The following is an 18,337-nucleotide window of genomic DNA, read 5'->3' as shown; positions in this document are numbered from 1 at the left end:
CTTCACAGCATAGCATTGTTGACGGTGTGCTCCATGCTGGTGCAACAACACCACAAACAATCACCCATCTCAAAAATCCACCTCCTGTCTCAACGCATGCCCGGAGGTGACTGAACTAAAGTGCTCCTGAGTGGTGAGGGACCTCTCTACCGAGCCCACTGGTTGGACCCCCACCACCGCTCCGTTGAGGCTACAGTGAACTACGATACTTATTGTATGGACCCTGTAGAAAAAATTACTCCAGGCAACTATGGGACCCAGCCTCATCGGCTGTGTTGTGCCCGGCAGGCAGAGAGACGAGGTTTTCAGGGTAGTCATCTCATGAAACCTTCGCAAAGCAATTTTGGCATCAGCAACAGCACAGATGACAGAAGAAGGCTGAATTAGTTAGAAAAGGAACTTAGAATGTTAGGACAATGTTGAGGGTAGGAAAATTAGGACATATAAAGCGAGAGATGGAAAGAGGAAGTATAGATATTTTAGATCAATCCAAGGTGGGATGGAAAGAAGATAGTGGGGATTACTGGTGTGATAGTTATGAAGTAATATACAGTGGAGGGGACGAGAGCCAGTGAGAGGTTGCAATAATATTGAATAAAGAATTATGAATAAATGTAATCAACATAGGCAAGCAATAGATAGAATATTACTGGTAAAGGTAAAAGCAGAACCGATGAACTTGATCATTGCTCAGTTATATATGCCTCCGAGCTATCATAAGGAGAAAGAAGTGAATAGGGTATACGATCAGTGAGAGCACATAATCACGTGTGTTTTGGAATGCCATAATAGATAAATAGATAGAGGTCTTTATTTGGATGAATTTGAGACCAAATGGTCCCTCTTCCATTTAATCCATGTAACAATACAATAGGCAAAGGAAAAGGTTGGTGATGAGGTGGGAGACAACGGTTTAGGTACAATGAATGACCACAGGGAGAAAGCAATTGATTGCTGTAGAAGACACAGGCTAGTCATTACCAACATTTGGATTAGATACCACACAAGGCATAGGTATGCATAGAAAATGCCAGGTGACTCAGAAAGGTATTAGTTAGATTATATTATGGTCAGGCACTAATTTAGGAACAGTGTGAGCGATTCGTGCAGTTTCTCGGGAGCAGATGCAGACTCTGATCACAATTTATTGCTCATGAAGTATAGCATCCATTTCAAAAAGATAAGAGAGGAGCGGCGGGATAGGAAATTGATTGTAGAATCATCAAGTGGATTAACAAGGAAGGAGTACCAGCAGGCTGTAAAGAAAACCATGAAGGATTATTAAGAGCTGAGTACTATCAAAGAAAAATGGGAATGTACCAAGAAAGGATTATCAAAAGCCGCAAAAGACAATATTTGAACCCTTAACGCGAAAAGGGCTAGGAAACAATGAAGATGATTACAAAGATGAATGAGAGGAGGAAATGGAAGAATGTAAACACAGAGTTAGGCAAAATGAAGTACCAAGAGTTAAATAATAAATTGAGGCGAACAACAAATAAAGCGAAAGAAGCATGGTGGAAGATGCAGTGCGAGGATATGGTACGTTTACCGAGGAAGGGTGAAATTGGGGCGCTATACAGCAGCGTTAAATCTTTATCGGGAAGTTAGAAAGGAAAATCTATGGTAACTGTTAGAAATAAGTCGGGTAAGATAATAGTTGATGCAGGAAAGATCCAAGAGAGATGGAAGGAATGTATAGAAGAACTGTATACTGAAGAACTCAGACCAACAAAGTTAGACATAGAAAAGGAACATGATGTAGAGGAAGATAGCTTAGGTCCAGGCATACTCGACAATGGGATAGAAAGGGCATTAAGGGATATGAAACTGAATAAGGCCATGGGGGTGGATAACATTCCTGCGGGACTACTGAAATGTTCAGGAAAATGTGGGAGGAAGAGGCTTTATGGGCTGAATCTGGCCGGAAGACTTAGTGAGATTAGTTTTAGTTCCTATTCCGAAAAAGGTAAAGGCTACATCATGTGAGGACTACAGGACGATAAGTTTGATATCACACGCAGCTAAAGTTGTTCTCAGGATCATCAACAAAAGGATAGAGACTAGGGCAAATGATTACTTAGGGGATGATCAGTTTGGGTTTAGGAAGGGGAGAGGTACGCATGATGCCATTGCAGTAATGAGATCACTAATTGAGAGGAATATAAAATATAATCAGGATGTATTTGCCTGTTTCGTAGATTTTGAAAAAGTGTTTGATAGAGTAAATTGGGAAAAACCAATGAGTATATTGTAGAAAACAGGAATAGACTGGAGGGAGGGGAGGCTAATCCGCAACCTGTACATGTCTCAGACTGCTCGGGTGCGACTGTGGATTGGGGATTCCAGATGGGCAGTGTTAAGAAGAGTTATAAGGCAGGGTTGTCCATTATCACCTTTGCCGTTCAACGTATATATGGAGGTAATGATTAAAGAGGCATGGGAAGAACTGAAGATAAGAATGAAAGTAGGATGGGGATTTGTTAAATCTAAAGAGCTTACTGATGACCCAGCTCCAGTTTTTCAGTTTGCTAAGGGACTGCAAGTATAGTTCTGTGACTTGGGAATTCAGTGTGTTAGAAATGGAATGAGAATCATTATGAATAAAACAAAGGTTATGTGGTTTTCCAGAAAGAGTAAGGCAAAGGTAAACTTAAGGAGGCCGTAAAGGAGGACAAAAACTAGGGCTGGTGGGACAGTTAACGTATCTCGGAAGTGTTTTGTGCCAAAATGGTCAAAGTAGTAGGAATGTAAGAAGAAGAATTGCATGAGGCAAAGAAGCTTTCACGAGGAGGAGGGAATTGATGACAGGGACGTCGAGTATGGATGTTAAGAAAAGGCTCATTAACACTTGGGTATGGAACGTATTTATGTACGGCATGGAAACATAGTCATTGGAGCAGGATAATAGATGTAGATAAGAGGCTTTTGAAATGTGGTTGTGGTAAAGGTGAAGTTGACAGTAAAGGAAAGAAATGAGGTAGTGCTTGGTATGGTGAGGGAAAAGTGGAGATTGTTGGGAGAAGTCATTAGGATACAGGAAAAATGGGTACAGAGTATAATGATCAACAGTGGGATGTTGAAGACTGTGATAGAGGAGAGAATGTTAGGCATACCAGGAAGGGAGAGGAATAGGATAGGGATATTGGATGGAAGAAAGTATTTGAAGATGAAGAGGGACTTAGTTGAGGAATAGAATGTTTGGTTGTGTTTTTTTTGGAGAAACAGGATATATTTGGTAGTTGTGTCCATTTAAAATCAACCTTAACCGTTAGATTATCTATAGAAATAATTTTCATGCGTAAAATCATGTTCCAGCTTAATTCCACAGGATTGTATAAACCTCACCTGATGGTAAAATACTCCTTTGGTTTTCAACTAAATATGCAATTCCAAGGAATTTTGTTTAGCTGATAGTTTTCATCATCTTAAAATATTTTTGCATGTCATGTATTCACCCCAATGTGTTTTTAAGAAAACTTATTCACTGTCAAATTTTCATTAAAGAATCTTATTTGTTATGGACATCTTGCAGAGATAGTTATTTGCTGTACGTAGCTTAACACAGCAGTTTAAATTCTCTTGACTTTATCTCATCATCTGGTTGTATCCATTGACAGTGATGCTTCGGTGTTGAAAGGTAAATAAAAATGTATGGTGAATATTGCAAAGTTCTTCCTGGATTCTGTATTCCATAAATTTGAGCCTGAGGAATTAGCAAGTAATTCATTGCTGGATTACTTAGTGTATTTATCATCTAGATATGAGATATAATGATTGGGTCAGTTAATTATGAAAAGTACTTCATTGAGATGTCGTGAATATAGTAATTTTCAGTAGTGAGTGAATGGGGATTTGAGTTTATTTAGTCATAAGTACATATGTCTGATGGGGACATGGTAGTCCTGGTATAGAGCATTGAACTGCTGGTTGGAGCACCAGGGTTCAATTCCCAGTTATGCCTCTAGGCATCGTCATTTACACCCAAGCTGTGTGATTTTGCTGGTATCAGAAGTTAGTGGGAAACCATAGGCAGCACAGGGAAAAGAACTGCCCCAACCCTGATTTAGATTTCGCAAGCCTTTGGGCTTAGTGTTGGGTGAGCCCTTTCAAGTTAAAGGTGATGTTGAGTCTTTGATGTGTTTATGGTTTTATACACCTTGCGGGCTTGTTAAACTTCATCACATTATTTGAATGCATTCACTCTTTGTTGTTTGTATCACACTAAATTTTGCGTTAACTCATTATAACTGGCTAATAGAGATACCTTTCATGGTGCTTGATGATTGTGCTCTCATCTGCTCGATTTCCTACATCAGTAAGGTAATAGTAGTTGTAGAGGAGGCGACCGACAGCTGAAGTCATTTGTGCCATTAGGGATGGACAGGAGAGGATAAAGGGTGGAGAGAAACCCAGTGTCGACATTAGCCTACTCTTAACGAAAGGTGCCAAGGAGTCAGCAGCTTAATGTCTCATCTGATGGATGGCATACTCACTCAAAGTACTCTCCACAAAGCACCTCAAGTAGGAATGAGGATACCACCTAGAAATATCTGCCACCGTCAGGGCCCTCTGGGTGGGAAGCCAGTATGTTAGCCACTGCATCATCCCCTACAACATTAAGCAAGTACGTATGATGTGATATGTAAATGAAAAAGAACACACGTGCAACATGAAAATCTGTACAGTAGGATGTGTTAATGGAAGTTAATACACAAGCCATGAACAGAGAAACTGGTGTAAGGACAAATGCATAGTACAGGTCCACATGCCTTGCAGGACACAAGTGGCATGACAGGGCACAAGTTAAGTGCCTTACCCGACACAAAATAATGACATGGTGAAAGGTTAAATAAGAGTGTAGCACAGAAAACTAGGATACTGTTTTATGATTCAAGTCTAAACAAATAAATGTTTGTGGAAAAGTGGCTATCCATAGTTAAAAGTTAGCTGCTTACCTTCTCAGCAGCACTTCTTTGGCATAGTCCCAGAAACTGCATCAAAACATAGGTTAGATATTAAAATGGGCATGAGCAGAAGCAAATTATTTTGCGTTATATCTTATATGAAGGTACTGAGGAAACTAGATCTAAGAAGTAATAAAAATGTTTTAGGCTACATACCAAATGGTAAAAGGCTATAGGATGAACAAAGAGAATAGGAATTAGAAGGGATATCATATTCTTTGAAAAGAATCGTATTAAATCAGAGCACAGGAGATTGGATGAGAGAAATCTCTTAACCAGTGAACATTAGAGAAAAGGTGTATTTTGATGAAATGTTAGTATGAGAAGAAGAACCATTTATTAAAATCAATAATTTGGATGCAAAATACTACTGACAAGGTAAATCAATTATGGCAACCTGAAAGATTGCTAGATTATGAACCATATTTGTCAGATGGGCCGCGGTAGTCCATGGGTAGAGCATTGGACTACTGACAGGAGGGCCCGAGTTGGATTCCCAGGCAAGCCTCAATGGGGGCACCCTCAGCTCCACCCAAGCCTTGTGATTTTTCGGGTACCAGATCTTCCTGGGAAAACATAGCCGGCACAGGGAAAGGAACTGGCCCCCTTACTCTGATGTGTGAATTTCACAGTCCGTCGAAATGAGTACATTACCTGCTAAACCGGCCATTGGGTTGATTACTGTGTTTATGGTTTTTTTATTTGTCGGGTAAGGAGTTATGGGCCATAGGCAAAGAGTGGAAAAGATGCTAAGCAATGGAAGTAAGCTATATGGTTTTTTGAGAAACCACAAAGAATGTTTTAGAGTAATTTATAGGAACTCAAGCTATTGATTGAAAATGGCTTGCTCAAGATAAGAAGAAATGGAAATTAATATTGTCTTAGTTTAAAGCAAAGTTCATGCTTAGAGGATTTCAACAGAAAGAAGAAATTATCATAGGATTTATGTAAATATTCCTGCTTCTTTATAATGTGGACCTCTTTAGTGTTAGTATCCCGTTCAAACTTGTTGCAATAGTCCTTGATGTATCCTCCAAATCAAAATACTTGTGTGCTAAATGGTTGATCATGTGAAATGATGACTGTTTATGTAAAAAGTACTTAAAGTTATTTCTTATGCTCCAATTTAAGAACTGAAACTGTGATTAGTGAATTTACTGATTAGGACAACATGTTACTACTGTTTCATTGCAATGTGATTTTTTTTAGTTTTAATTTGTATAAATGATAGTGAAAGTAATGATGGATCATTTTTATTTCTCTGCACAGCAACTTCGGGAGGTACAGCAACAGTTACAAGTTTTAACAAGTCGAAAAGGACAGCGTTCAGCTCAAGATAATCTAGCAATACAGCACTTGTACTTACAACAACAACGAATTCTTCTAACCGGCAAAATAGTTCCCACCATTCCAGGGCAGCATGCACAAGGCGTACAGTTTGTGAGTTAATTTTTTTTTCAATAAATAGCAATAAGTAACATATGCCCTTATGTAAATTGACAATTTAGCTAGAAATAAGTAAGTATAAATGCACAAAGAGCAACAAGTTCCAAACAATTAGTTTATGCACTCATTTGGGATGTTGCAATGTTGGCAGTAAATAGTCCTTATCATTTCAATGGGAGTATGGAGGAAACATTCATTTCATTCATCATATATACACATATGTCTCATATTAGTACTCTTCACAGTTATAATAATTGAGTAAATAATGTATTTTCATCCTCTGATTCATGGATGGCACCACATGCAAGAATTGACGTCACTGTTTTCATCATTCAAATATTTTACTCATTCATCGCCCTTATCAAGAAACTAACATTTTTTTCTACTGCATTTTGGAAAAAACTAATGTGGATCTAAGTATATCTTTGTAAATTTTATATAGGACTGTAATATAGGGCTTTTGCAGCATCTATTCCTGTGGGAGATGGCTGCAAAAGCATCTGACCCCTGTGTGGTGGCCATTGAGTGATGGTGTCACGTTAAAGACACTATTGAGAAGAAAACAAGAAATAAACTCAATTATTCATCCCTAGAAGTGAATTTTGGGCTTTAGGCAGGAAATGAGTCCTGGCAACTACTGGATTAATCCCCAATCAGCCATGTGTTATGCCCTGCAGCAGGGGAGGCTAGGCTTTCGCAGTTGTCATCTCCTGAAATCATTGCAAAGCGAAGTTGACAGTAAAAGCACAGAAGATAGAGAAGGAAACCAAATTATTTTGACAATGTTGAGGGCAGGAAAATTAGAAAATATAAAGCAAGAGAGAGCATGGAAATAAAGATAATTTAGGGATGTGCAAGATGAGATGGAAAGATAGCAGGGATTACTGGAATGAAAGGTGAGTAATATGCAGCAGAGGAGAAGAGAGTCAGTGAAGGGTTGCAAGAGTACTGAGCTAAAGTTTGGAGAGAGCATAGTAAACAAAGAGAGCTGGTGACATAATATTTTTAGTTCGATAATTTAGAGGAAATAATTGAGGGCCCTGGAAGGAAACATTTGATAGTTATTGGGGAGGGGAATTTGGTGGTGGGTGAAGGAAGAAATGGGAGTGAGGTTGGGTACTACGGTTCAGAAACAAGGAATGACTGTTTTAGGGAGAAAGCATGAAATTATAAGTGAGGGTACAGAACAATAGAAATATATAGCACCAAGATTTGAACATTAAACTGGGACAGGAAACAGATGGAAGAAGAAAAACGTGGGGATATTGGTAGTAGTAGTATTTAGTGGAGGCGACCGACAGCTGAGGTCATTTGCGGGGATGGACAGGAAATGATGAAGGGTGGGCAGAAACCCGGCGTCAGCATTAGCCTACTCTTTACGAAAGGCACCAAGGTCGTGTCGAGCCACACTCGACACGGAGTTTCACCACGAGGGGAATTGGGATTTTTGTCTATTTTTCCAATAACTTTTCTTCTAATCATCTGCATGAAAGGAAAAGGAAAGTTAAAGCTTAATTAATAGCATGGCTTGTTTTATTAATGAAGAGTATCGACCCATGATGTCGTCGTTGACATAAATGCCATCTCCCAAAGGATGCCATCACCTATGCAGATGTTTTTTGTAATCTATTTACTGTGTTGTAAGTTCTTTTTCATTTGTATTGTTTGCTTTTCATTACTTGGAAGTCAGCTAAATGTAAAGTTACCTCAGTAAGCTGTTCATTAGTTCTTTGCTTTCTAGTTTGGACTCTTTCATTTCCTTTTCTTCCTAGTGTCCACTGTCTCATCAAATATTCTGCCTGCTCTTTTCCTTTCTATTGCATAGTCAGGAATCTTGAGTTGGAGGGTCCAAGATATGATCTATTATATTCATAGTAAAACAAGAACCTTAGGCCTTTTCCTGGAGTCTAGCTTTTTTGAGGTTGCATCATCATTGTTTGAGGATCATCATTCTCCTTGCATGGAAAGACAAGAGGATAGTCACAATGCTCAGTACATGGGACACTGCAGAGACTGAGTCCATGGAAAGGAGAGTTTGTGGTGGTGGGAATGAAATAGTTTTTAAACCCAAGGTTGTGACAAATTATACCAAGTTTATGGGGGGAGTTGATATAGCGGATCATTACACAAGCACCTACTGTTTCATGAGGAAAACTCTAAAATGGTGGCGTAAATTTCTGGGGGCTTGAGGTCAGTGTTGTAAATTCATTTACATTGTATAAAGAATGTGAACAAAGAAAAAATGAAAAATCGATCTCGCATGTGAAATTTGTTAGGAAACTAGTACACGATCTCGTTGGAGAATTCCGAGATGGTACACAAACTTCCAGGGTTAGATTACCATCCACAAACATAGAGCAACGTTTAGATGGAAAACTCCATATAATCACACCTCACTCTAACAAAAAACATAAAGATTGTGCGGTTTGCTCTAACTGAAAAATCAGAGGAGGAAGAAGAGAGACGATATATATCTGTGAGACGTGTGAATGTAAACCAGGCCTTCATGTTGGTGAATGCTTCCAAAAATATCATACCATGAAAAATTATAGAGTTTAAATTATGGTTTATCAATAAATTTATCAATAATTATGTCAAAAAATCCAATTAAATAAGTTTGTATGAAAAGAAACTCCAGTTTTTCATTCTAGTACCACGCTTAGCTAATTTGGGGTATTTAAAAAATTGAATCCTGAGTAGACTAAGGCAATCGATAAAAAAGCACCCGAGTGCAAAGGGTTAAAGGGGGCTTTAAATTTCAGAGTGTAAGAGGACACCTCGATAGCTTAACTGGCTAAAGCACTCAACCAGACATTGAGGGATCCAGATTTGAATCTCAATCAAGGCGAATGATTTCTACATGCTAACATTGTTGAATTGTTGTGCATATTAGCGATTGACTCTGTCAAGTAGTTACTGTCGTGGCATCTCCTGCAGTTCCTTGTAATTTAGTTAACCATCCTGCAAAGGGGTCGCAAGGATTGCTGAGGACATGAGAAATGCAGTGTGATAAGGTACGGGAAAACATTTATGTAAATTAAAAGAGATTTTTGAGAATGAGGAAACTTAAATTAAAGTTTAAAATATGAGGGCAAAAACTCAAGCAGGAAACGCAGTTCACCTATCTTGGAAGTGTTTTGCATCAAGAAGGTCAAAGTATTAGGGTTATAAGAAGAAGAGTTGTGATAGGTAAGGAAGCCTTCATAAGAACAGAATTGATGACAGGGGGTTGGTTTGGATGTTAAGAAAGGATTAGTGAAAATGTAAATGTGGAATGTGGTTTTGTACAGTGAGGAAACTTGATTGTTAAAACATGATAGCGGTATAGATATAGGTTTTTGAGATATGAGTACGGAAGAGAATAAAGAAAGAATGAATGAAAAAAGGTAAATTGGGTATATACAGAAACCAATGAGGAGCACGTGAGTATGGTGCCAGAGGAGAGTGGATTAAAGCTGCGAGAAACTCTTAAAGGATTCAGGAAAGATGGATTCGTGTCTTTCTGATTTTCAATGGAATAACTTAGGCTGTGATAGGAAGGAGGATGAGGTTAGGCAATCGAAGTAGTGGTAGTATAAAGAAAGGCATGTTGAGCAGAATGAAGGAGAATAGAATATATGCAGGATTGGAGAAGAATAGTTCTTTGTACTGTAGGCTGTCATGTTATGGCTAGTGATATAAACCTAAGGAAAATAGCAGTGATCAGTCTGTGTCCACCCAGAACATGCCATAATTGGTCGACTACCATATAATACTGGTAGGTCTCAGATTTTTTGTTGCTGGTCTAACTCATTAATTGGTGTAAATGTCCATTTCTTGAATCAGTTACTGAGAAATCTTAATTGCCATATAATTTCAGAGTATTTTTTTATTAAGGACATGTGAAAGTAGCTACATGCATCAAAAATATTTGTAGCAAATTGCTACTTTAACTTCTGAATTTGGTAACTATTTGCTCATGAGCCAGTGATTTGCCCTGCATGTAACTTAAAAAACCTATTTCTAGTGCAGGATATAACATAAATAGAGAATTGCATTGATCAGGAAAGAAAGGAAAAAAGTAGCTTGGCATTTGTTATTTACCCATGCTAGAGTGCCATAAGAGTAGCTTTGGGAGGTGGAATAATGCCACTGGATTTAAAAATTAAAGTTACTATGGGAAGCCCTGGAGAAACTACAGACAAACTCTTTTGACATGCTTTAACAAAATGTCTGTGAGAGTAGTGTTTTCACAGACATTGCATTTTTGTGCTCAGTGGGAAGCTCATCATAAACAATAATGGATCTGCTGACTGAGTATGAACATTCCTATTGTTATAGGTAATTACAATAATGGTAAGGAAAGTTAAATGCATTTAGAAAAAAGAATATCTGCACTCTTAAACGGCTTATTACCAGTATTTCTCTATCAAACCTCACAAAAATGCAACACATAGAATAGTCTAGGTTGTCCATCCATCCTCAGTGTGTGTCAGCTTAAAGTCATCAAAAGTACTTTTTCCAGTCGAAAGTTGGAGAATTTTTCAGTTTCAGTTAATATTCAAGCAGATAGAGTACATGTAGAAGAACAGGTGACAAACGGTAACCCTGTCTGACCATGAATTAACTGTTCCATAGTGATTCCCTCTCAGTTGCCCTTATTTGTACTATTTAGTCTCCTATTTACTTCTATCTTCTGCTAAATGTTTAATAATTTTGGCCACTCTACTCTTATCAAATTTCTTCAGGAAACCCAGTACTGCTCTGACATCATGTCTTCAATCACTGACAAATCTAGACTTTAAGTAGGGTAATTTTCTTTTATTCTGAACATGTTGTTAATGGTTTTGGTAATTCCGTTACTCTGTTCAAAAATAAATGTAGTTTTATAATCTTCTTTTTTTTATCATTTATTTTATCTTTTTTTGGGATTGGAATATTGACAAAGCAAAGTCTTTAAGGAAAAATTCTTATTCAAGAATGTTATAACAGAGTCCTTAAAAACATTCTCTTTCTGTTTTTGTTCTGAACACATCCATCTTTGTCAAAAAGAAGAGATGTGGGTTATGATAATAATTAATTGCTTGTTAAGCGTAACATGTAATTTTAAAGGATTAGAAAACGAAGGGTTTGAAAGTAAATATAATTGTTGAATTTAGTATGAAAAATAAGAAGTAACTAGTTGAAAAATTAAATATACCAAATATTATCTACTGAAATTGACAAAATTCCTTATGGTAAAGCTTTGGTAACTGTTGATGATAGGTCAAAAGATCTTAAATGGGAATAATAAAAGGTGTAGTAGAAATTGGAATGGTAGTTAAGAGGGAAAATGAGAACCCATGGATTAAAGGAGAGTTATATAATAACTGGATAGGTAAGAAGATCTAATGACTGAGACACTGAAGAATGGAGAAGAAAGTACTGATAATTAAATGAGGTTAGGACTCAAAAGACCAAGAGGAAACTGTGAATGTGGAGAAAATGCAGGTGCAGGGGAAATGAGGTTAATTTCAGAAAGGTGATATAGGTGAATTTATAAAGAAAAATTGTGCCTACCACCAGAGACAGTAACAATATTGATGAGACATTCAGGCCAGGTTAAGAGTATACATGAAGAACTTCATGGTAAAGAATCTGACTTGGGGAAAAAAGTCTCTAGCACCATAAAAAAGTCATTGCAGTTTTCCTCCTAACTTCAACTCCATTCCAACTTTTACTCTACACCCTCAGGAGAGAGAACAACGTGCTTTTAAGCATGTCTGTTGTTGTGTTCAAAGATCTTTGTTGAGAGAGTGGACATTTTTGTAAACCATATTCATTGTTAACTCTGGTTTTATTACTCATTATAATGTCCACCTTAACTTCACAAATATTGCGCTGCCTCTACTTACCTTCTGAGAGCCTAGCATTAACAGAGCACTTATATTGTCTTCACTTTCAACCTAATCCACTGACTAAAGGAGAAAGTAGAGTTAAAATTATATACTTTCATCCAGACAACTAGTAGTCAACTGGTAAAATGTAAAATATATTAAGAAAGTCCTGCACTCAGTTGTACGAGGGTAAGGTGAAAAGTTCTCAGCTTGGCACAGATTTTATTTATTTATTCAGTATAAGTCCAAAAACAGCACATTTTGGCCTTAACATCGAACTATTAACAACGATAACAATGGTCACATTTACACCCGCGACCCTTGGAATGGCAGACGAGGACACTACCCCGCCGCCACCGGGGTCGGCTGTGGTGTTTGGTGTTCCAATCAGCAAAAATGTATAATTCCTGCATGGGTCCACATGTCATTAGTTTGTAAAACAATTTTAGACTTGTTCTCCCTAGCAGTTTGTGTACGCGTGTTGTGGCAGTTGACGTCTTTTGTGTTTTTCGTTAAAATAGAAAACTTGAATATCATGCGGTCATAAAATTCTTCGTTTTGGATGGATTAACCGCTAAGAAAATTCATCCAAAGTTGAGAAAAGTGTACAGGGAGTCAGCTCCTTCAATGTCAATCTTAAAAAGTGGGCAGCTGAATTAAAAAGTGGTCGTACATCCCTCGAAGATGACCCATGTGATGACAGCCAAAAACTGCAACTCTGCCGGAAACCATGAAAAAGGTGCCCAATATCTTGTTGGACAAAAGTCGAGTGAAGGTGAGTGAGATAACTAAGGCTGTGGGAATATCGGAAGAAAGGATGAGAAACATCTTGCACAAAGAATTAGGGATGTGTAAGGAGGGTGCCGCATTTGCTAAATGCCGATCAAAAGCAGATGGACAAACCATTTTTGCAGCAATGTTTGGACCGATTCAAGAGGGAACAAACCAATTTTCTAAGGCAATTTGTCACCATGGACGAGACATGGGCCAACCACTACATGCCAGACGAAACAGTAGTCAAAGCAGGGGGTGGAAGCCGGTGGTTCAACACCAAAGAAAGCGAAGTCGATCAGCCTCATCCGCCAGAAAGGTCATGGCCAGTGTGTTTTGGGATACAAAAGGGATCCTGTTAATTGATTACCTTATAAAGGGCAGAAAAATTGCAGGCAAATAATACTTCAACCTTCATGACCAGCTGGATATCAAAATTTGTGAGAAGAGGCCTGGCTTGAAGAAGAAAAAAATCATCTTTCACCAGGAGAGTGCACCTACTCACAAAGGTGTGTTAATGATGGGAAAAGTACAGGATTTGTGGTACAATTTTCTCAGCCCTCCCCATATTCTCATAAGTTAGCCCCCTCCATCTGTTCCCAAACTTGAAGAAATTTGTTTCTGGGAAGCGCCTCACATCCAGTGGAGAGGTGGAGAGGACAATTATGGATGGATATTTTCACAGCCTTCCAGACTCACTTCCTTGAAGGAATACTGGTGTTGGAGAAATGCTAGACCAAGTGTGTTGAAGTTGAGGGAGTATATGTAGAAAAATAAGATCATATTTTACTTAAAATCTCAGTTTTTCATTGTCAGGCCGAGAAATTTTCACCTTTCCCTCCTATATTAGTCAAAAGCCAAAAAATGTGTGTAGATAACAAAATCAATGTTAATATAATGCTCCCTTTTGTATTATTAGTATTTCAGTCAGTATTTCATGTTGCTATTGAGTGTGTTAATATAAATTGAGAGCAAATGCACAATGGATTAATTATTTACTCCCAAAATTCTACTATGAGGGTAATCCCAAAAGTACCCAACCCTACAAAGAAAACACAAAAATTTTGGAAACAAATGTATTTATTTTTCAACATAATCTCCTTTCAGCTCTATACACTTTTCCCAGCAATGTTCAATGAGTTTGATACCATTTTGTTGTAAGAACTGTCTTGCTCCTCAAAATAGCCATTAACTGCCAACATCACTTCTTCACGGTTAGAAAATCTTCGACCACTGAGCCATTTTTTCAAGTTTGGCGACATAAAATAATCTGAATGGGCTAAATCTGGCGAATAGGGTACATGAGGTAGCAATTCAAACTTAAATTCATGAATTTTGGCCATTGCAATGATGGATGTTTGCTGGTCCATTGTTTTGATGAAACAACACTTTCTTCTCAGCCAAATGCAGCCGCTTTTGCTTGATTTCTTCGCTCAAATGTTTCAATAAATTTGCATAATTCTCGCCATTGATAGTTTTTCCCCATTTCAAGAAAGTCAATGAAAATTATCCCATGCGCATCCCAAAAAACCGACATCTTGACCTTGCCTGCAGATGAAATGGTCTTCGTCTTCTTTGGAGCTGGTTCTCCCTTTAGAATCCATTGTTTTGATTATTCTTTTGTCTCGAGTGTGAAGTAATGGACCCATGTTTTATTCATGGTTATGAAACTGCCCAAAAATTCCGCTTTGTTGGTGTGAAACTTCGTTAAACACTCAAGTGAAACATCTTCACGACACTGGTTTTGCTTGAGTGTGAGCAAACGTGGCACCCATCTTGCACACAGCTTTCTCATGTCCAAATTTCAGTAAATATGCAATGTACCACACTTTTTGAAATGCGTGCTATGTCTGCTAGCTTGGGCACTTTCAGTCAGTGATCAGTCAGTGTCACTTTTTGGATTTTCTTCACCATTTCTGGAGTCATCACCTCATTTTGTCGACCAATGTGATGCTTGTCTTGACAGCTCGTACAGCCTCGGTTAAACTCTGCCACCCAATATTTTACTATTGTAAATGAAGAAGCAGACTCACCCAGAGTAGAATACAGTTCAGCTTTTATATTGGTTGGGCTTAGGCCTTTCAAGTATTGTATCATGTAACGATGACCAATTTTCTCAATTTTCACAAATTCACTGAAAATGTTCACTATTGATGGCTGCCAAACAAATACTAATCAATGTAGCATCTTCACGCTTGAAACATATGCTTTCTAGATTGCATACTTTCTAATACAATGATATTTTTCAAACAACTACCACCATCTCTAGGCCAGGCCAGGTTCATCATCTTCGATTGACTCACGACCACTTCTGAACCGCTCGTGCCACTGGTAAACGACCGTTTTTTTTAGAGAATCGTTGCCGAAACACTTTTCCAACATTTCCAACGTCCGTGCGCCACTAAATCCGTTTTTTACGCAAAATTTAATACAAGTTCGTTGTTGAAAATTTAAATCCATTTCTGCAATTGTAAAAAATCGCCAACACACACAGAGATAGATGTACTCTTGGCTACGTAACTTTTGCAAATGTCAAGTTATGACACTAAGATTTAAAGGGAATATCAACAACAGATGTACCAATTTAACAAAAAAAACAGAACTCAAATCGGAACGATGGGAGCGCCACACGGTGGTTATTCCGGGAACTTTTTGATCAAGGTAGTATATGCAAACATTTCATGTAGATATCCATAGAGGAAAGATTTTAAAATATACTATATTCATTTCAGCTGTGGTGCAAGGTTATAGCTTTCAATTCCATTGTTGTATTTCATTTACCCACACTAATAAGCATGCAAGTCCTATGTTTTGGTCAGGAACTACTTAGCTTCATATTATATGATATTTTGAATTAAAGGGGGTCCAAATCACCAGGTTTCATTGTAATTAGAAATACCATGTGTAAGTAATTCCAAATAACTAACCTGTCATCTCCTATATTATGGATTACCTCTAGGGTTCTTGTGTCATGAGTGGATACCTATAGCATTTTAGGTTATTGTTGGGTTATTAGAGCATTGGATATGCATGAGCTCTGCTACCGCAAATATACAAAGAAATAGTTAACAAATTTAAGAATCACAAATGAAATTGATTCAAAGCACAGGTCATTCAATCAACTTACAGCAGTAACTATTTTATTTGTTATTATTATATCAATGTCTTATCATAGTATGTATGTGAATTTATGTGTATTAATAGGTAAACTATTGAATGCATCCTTTTTATTACTATGTACTTTGCACAATGAATTACGATTGATTTGGAGTTCTCAATGCATAAAATTTGATTCCACATGTACCTACTATGGTTGCATCCATAACTCTACTACCTGTCTTTTCCGCAGAATCCCATGACCCCTTCCTCTTCCTCTGATCAATCCTCAACCTCTCTGAATGGTGGATCAGTTGGAAATTCCAGTGGTGGTAAGAGATTAAAGGCTGGTTCCTCCCACACCACATGTCTGGCTAGCCTTCCTAGACAACCAGTGAGTATAGGTTGTCATTTTAGAGCCTGTTTTGTATTGGTGATACAATGTAGTTGATTATAATGGTTGACCTTCTTTCGCTACTTCAGAAAGACTGTATAACTTCTTGCACAACCTTGTATACTTTCGTAAAGTTTGAAGGGTAAGACCTTAGTCACATAATTAGGAAATGTGTGTTAAGTCTCAAATATTTAAATTAATTTAGCAGATGTATATCATTCAAGGAATGTTGAATGTCTTATCACAATATTCAATTGAGTATCGAAGAGATTATGAAGAATAATAAAAAAGATGCATATTCCCGACCAGAAATTCTATTTCTACATCCATGGCCTATGTTTTGTTTTTCGCAGTTGGATCAAAAGTGTTGAAAATATGTTAAAAATTATAAAAAACTCATTTTAACCATAGTCATGGAAGAAGAAATAAAATTGTTGGTAGGAACTATTTTTATTATTCCATTGTATGAAGAAGTACAGTGAAGTAAAGTCTGATAAAAGTTTGATATTGGAAGATGCTTGGTAAATCTTCCTTCTGTATTTTTGAAGTTATTTCTGTAATTTTTTAAGATAAACCATATACTTACAAGTAGCATTAAGACTGTTGCATTATCAATGAATTATTATTTTTATCAATGGACGAAAAGTAATGCCAGTGCAAAAATGTGTCAATGCACATGAAGGTTGGCAATATTAGTCTCTTTGCATGTTGAATTCCTAAGCTAGAAAATGTTTGTAATTATATTAATATTGGATCAATTTCAATCTACCTGAGGTATTAAGTGTGCAACAAAAAATATATAGTGTAAACTCTTGACTATATGTGTGTGGATTTTGCAGGTTATTAGAGCTACTCTCCTCCCAGCACCTTGAATTTGATTTAAGTTAAAACCTTAATGATAGTTAAATGCTTTTGAAATTCAATATACTTATTAAAAAATACAATTCTGAAATATTTCTGCTTTCTTCAAAGCTTTCAATTTCACAAAATGAAAAGTTATCAGTAGTATTTAATGTTTTAATTTAAACATTTTTGAATTCTCCATAATTTCCATTATGGTTTCATTCACATGTATTGTTGTTACATACATTGTTATCTGAGAGTTACATATTGTCCTTTAAGGCAAGCAAACACATAGTTTTACTATGCAAGAAGTCATTAACTATCTACAATACATTATTTCAATCGATATCAAATGATGAATATGAATAGGTATTAGCAATCATTTTAAAAATTCGTCCTTCGCTCATCATTTTTTTCTTCCTGGCTACATGATTGGTTTAGCTTTATGGGGTCAAATATTCCACTATTCACATTATGATAGTTTAGTGTTCTTGTAAAACTGTAATTCCTCCTTTATAAAAGGGCTGAAAAATGGAAAAAATATACTTTCCGTTGCAAAAAAATGAAATTAATAACACATAATTAAAAAGGAGAGTTTCCATTTATATCATGACCATATTTTCCATGTGTTTCCATTTCCATGTTTTTTGATTATCCATGCTTTATCATGCATCCATTAGCACAAATAATCAAGAGTTTGCTTTACTTCCGAAAAGATAATTGGTGATTAGCATCTCTCTAACAGTTTTTTTACTTCAAAATGCCATGTGGCGATGTATCATAAGAATTTCATCCTTAATAACATAATGTAATATGTAATAATTAAGAAATTATATTTTTAAATTAGCAATGTATGCTCAAAAATTGCAATTCCCCCTAAAGAAAAATTGAGGTACTAATCATTTATTTAAAATATTCCATTTGTCTATGGATAAAATGGAAGGACTGACTTTGAAATTCCAGAC

At 37.0% G+C, this 18,337-nt stretch overlaps 1 protein-coding gene across 4 annotated transcripts in view; it reads left to right on the top strand.

Annotated features, from left to right (window-relative positions):
- Positions 1–18,337, top strand: part of LOC139697387 (protein piccolo-like) — a 63,523-nt gene that overhangs the window by 26,964 nt on the left and 18,222 nt on the right. For 3 of the 4 annotated variants that reach the window (XM_071596070.1, XM_071596073.1, XM_071596071.1), the window contains exons 8-9: positions 6,237–6,407; positions 16,389–16,529. In XM_071596070.1, the coding sequence (XP_071452171.1) occupies positions 6,237–6,407; positions 16,389–16,529 (312 nt within the window). The remainder of the gene's footprint in view (positions 1–6,236; positions 6,408–16,388; positions 16,530–18,337) is intronic. The other variant, XM_071596072.1, reaches the window with a different exon arrangement.

This window comes from Hetaerina americana, unplaced genomic scaffold (genome assembly GCF_022747635.1).
Source record: "Hetaerina americana unplaced genomic scaffold, ioHetAmer1.1.p SCAF_74, whole genome shotgun sequence".
NCBI lineage: Eukaryota > Metazoa > Arthropoda > Insecta > Odonata > Calopterygidae > Hetaerina > Hetaerina americana.
The sequence above is the reverse complement of the archived record's forward strand: the minus strand, read 5'-3'. Positions and strand labels throughout refer to the sequence as shown.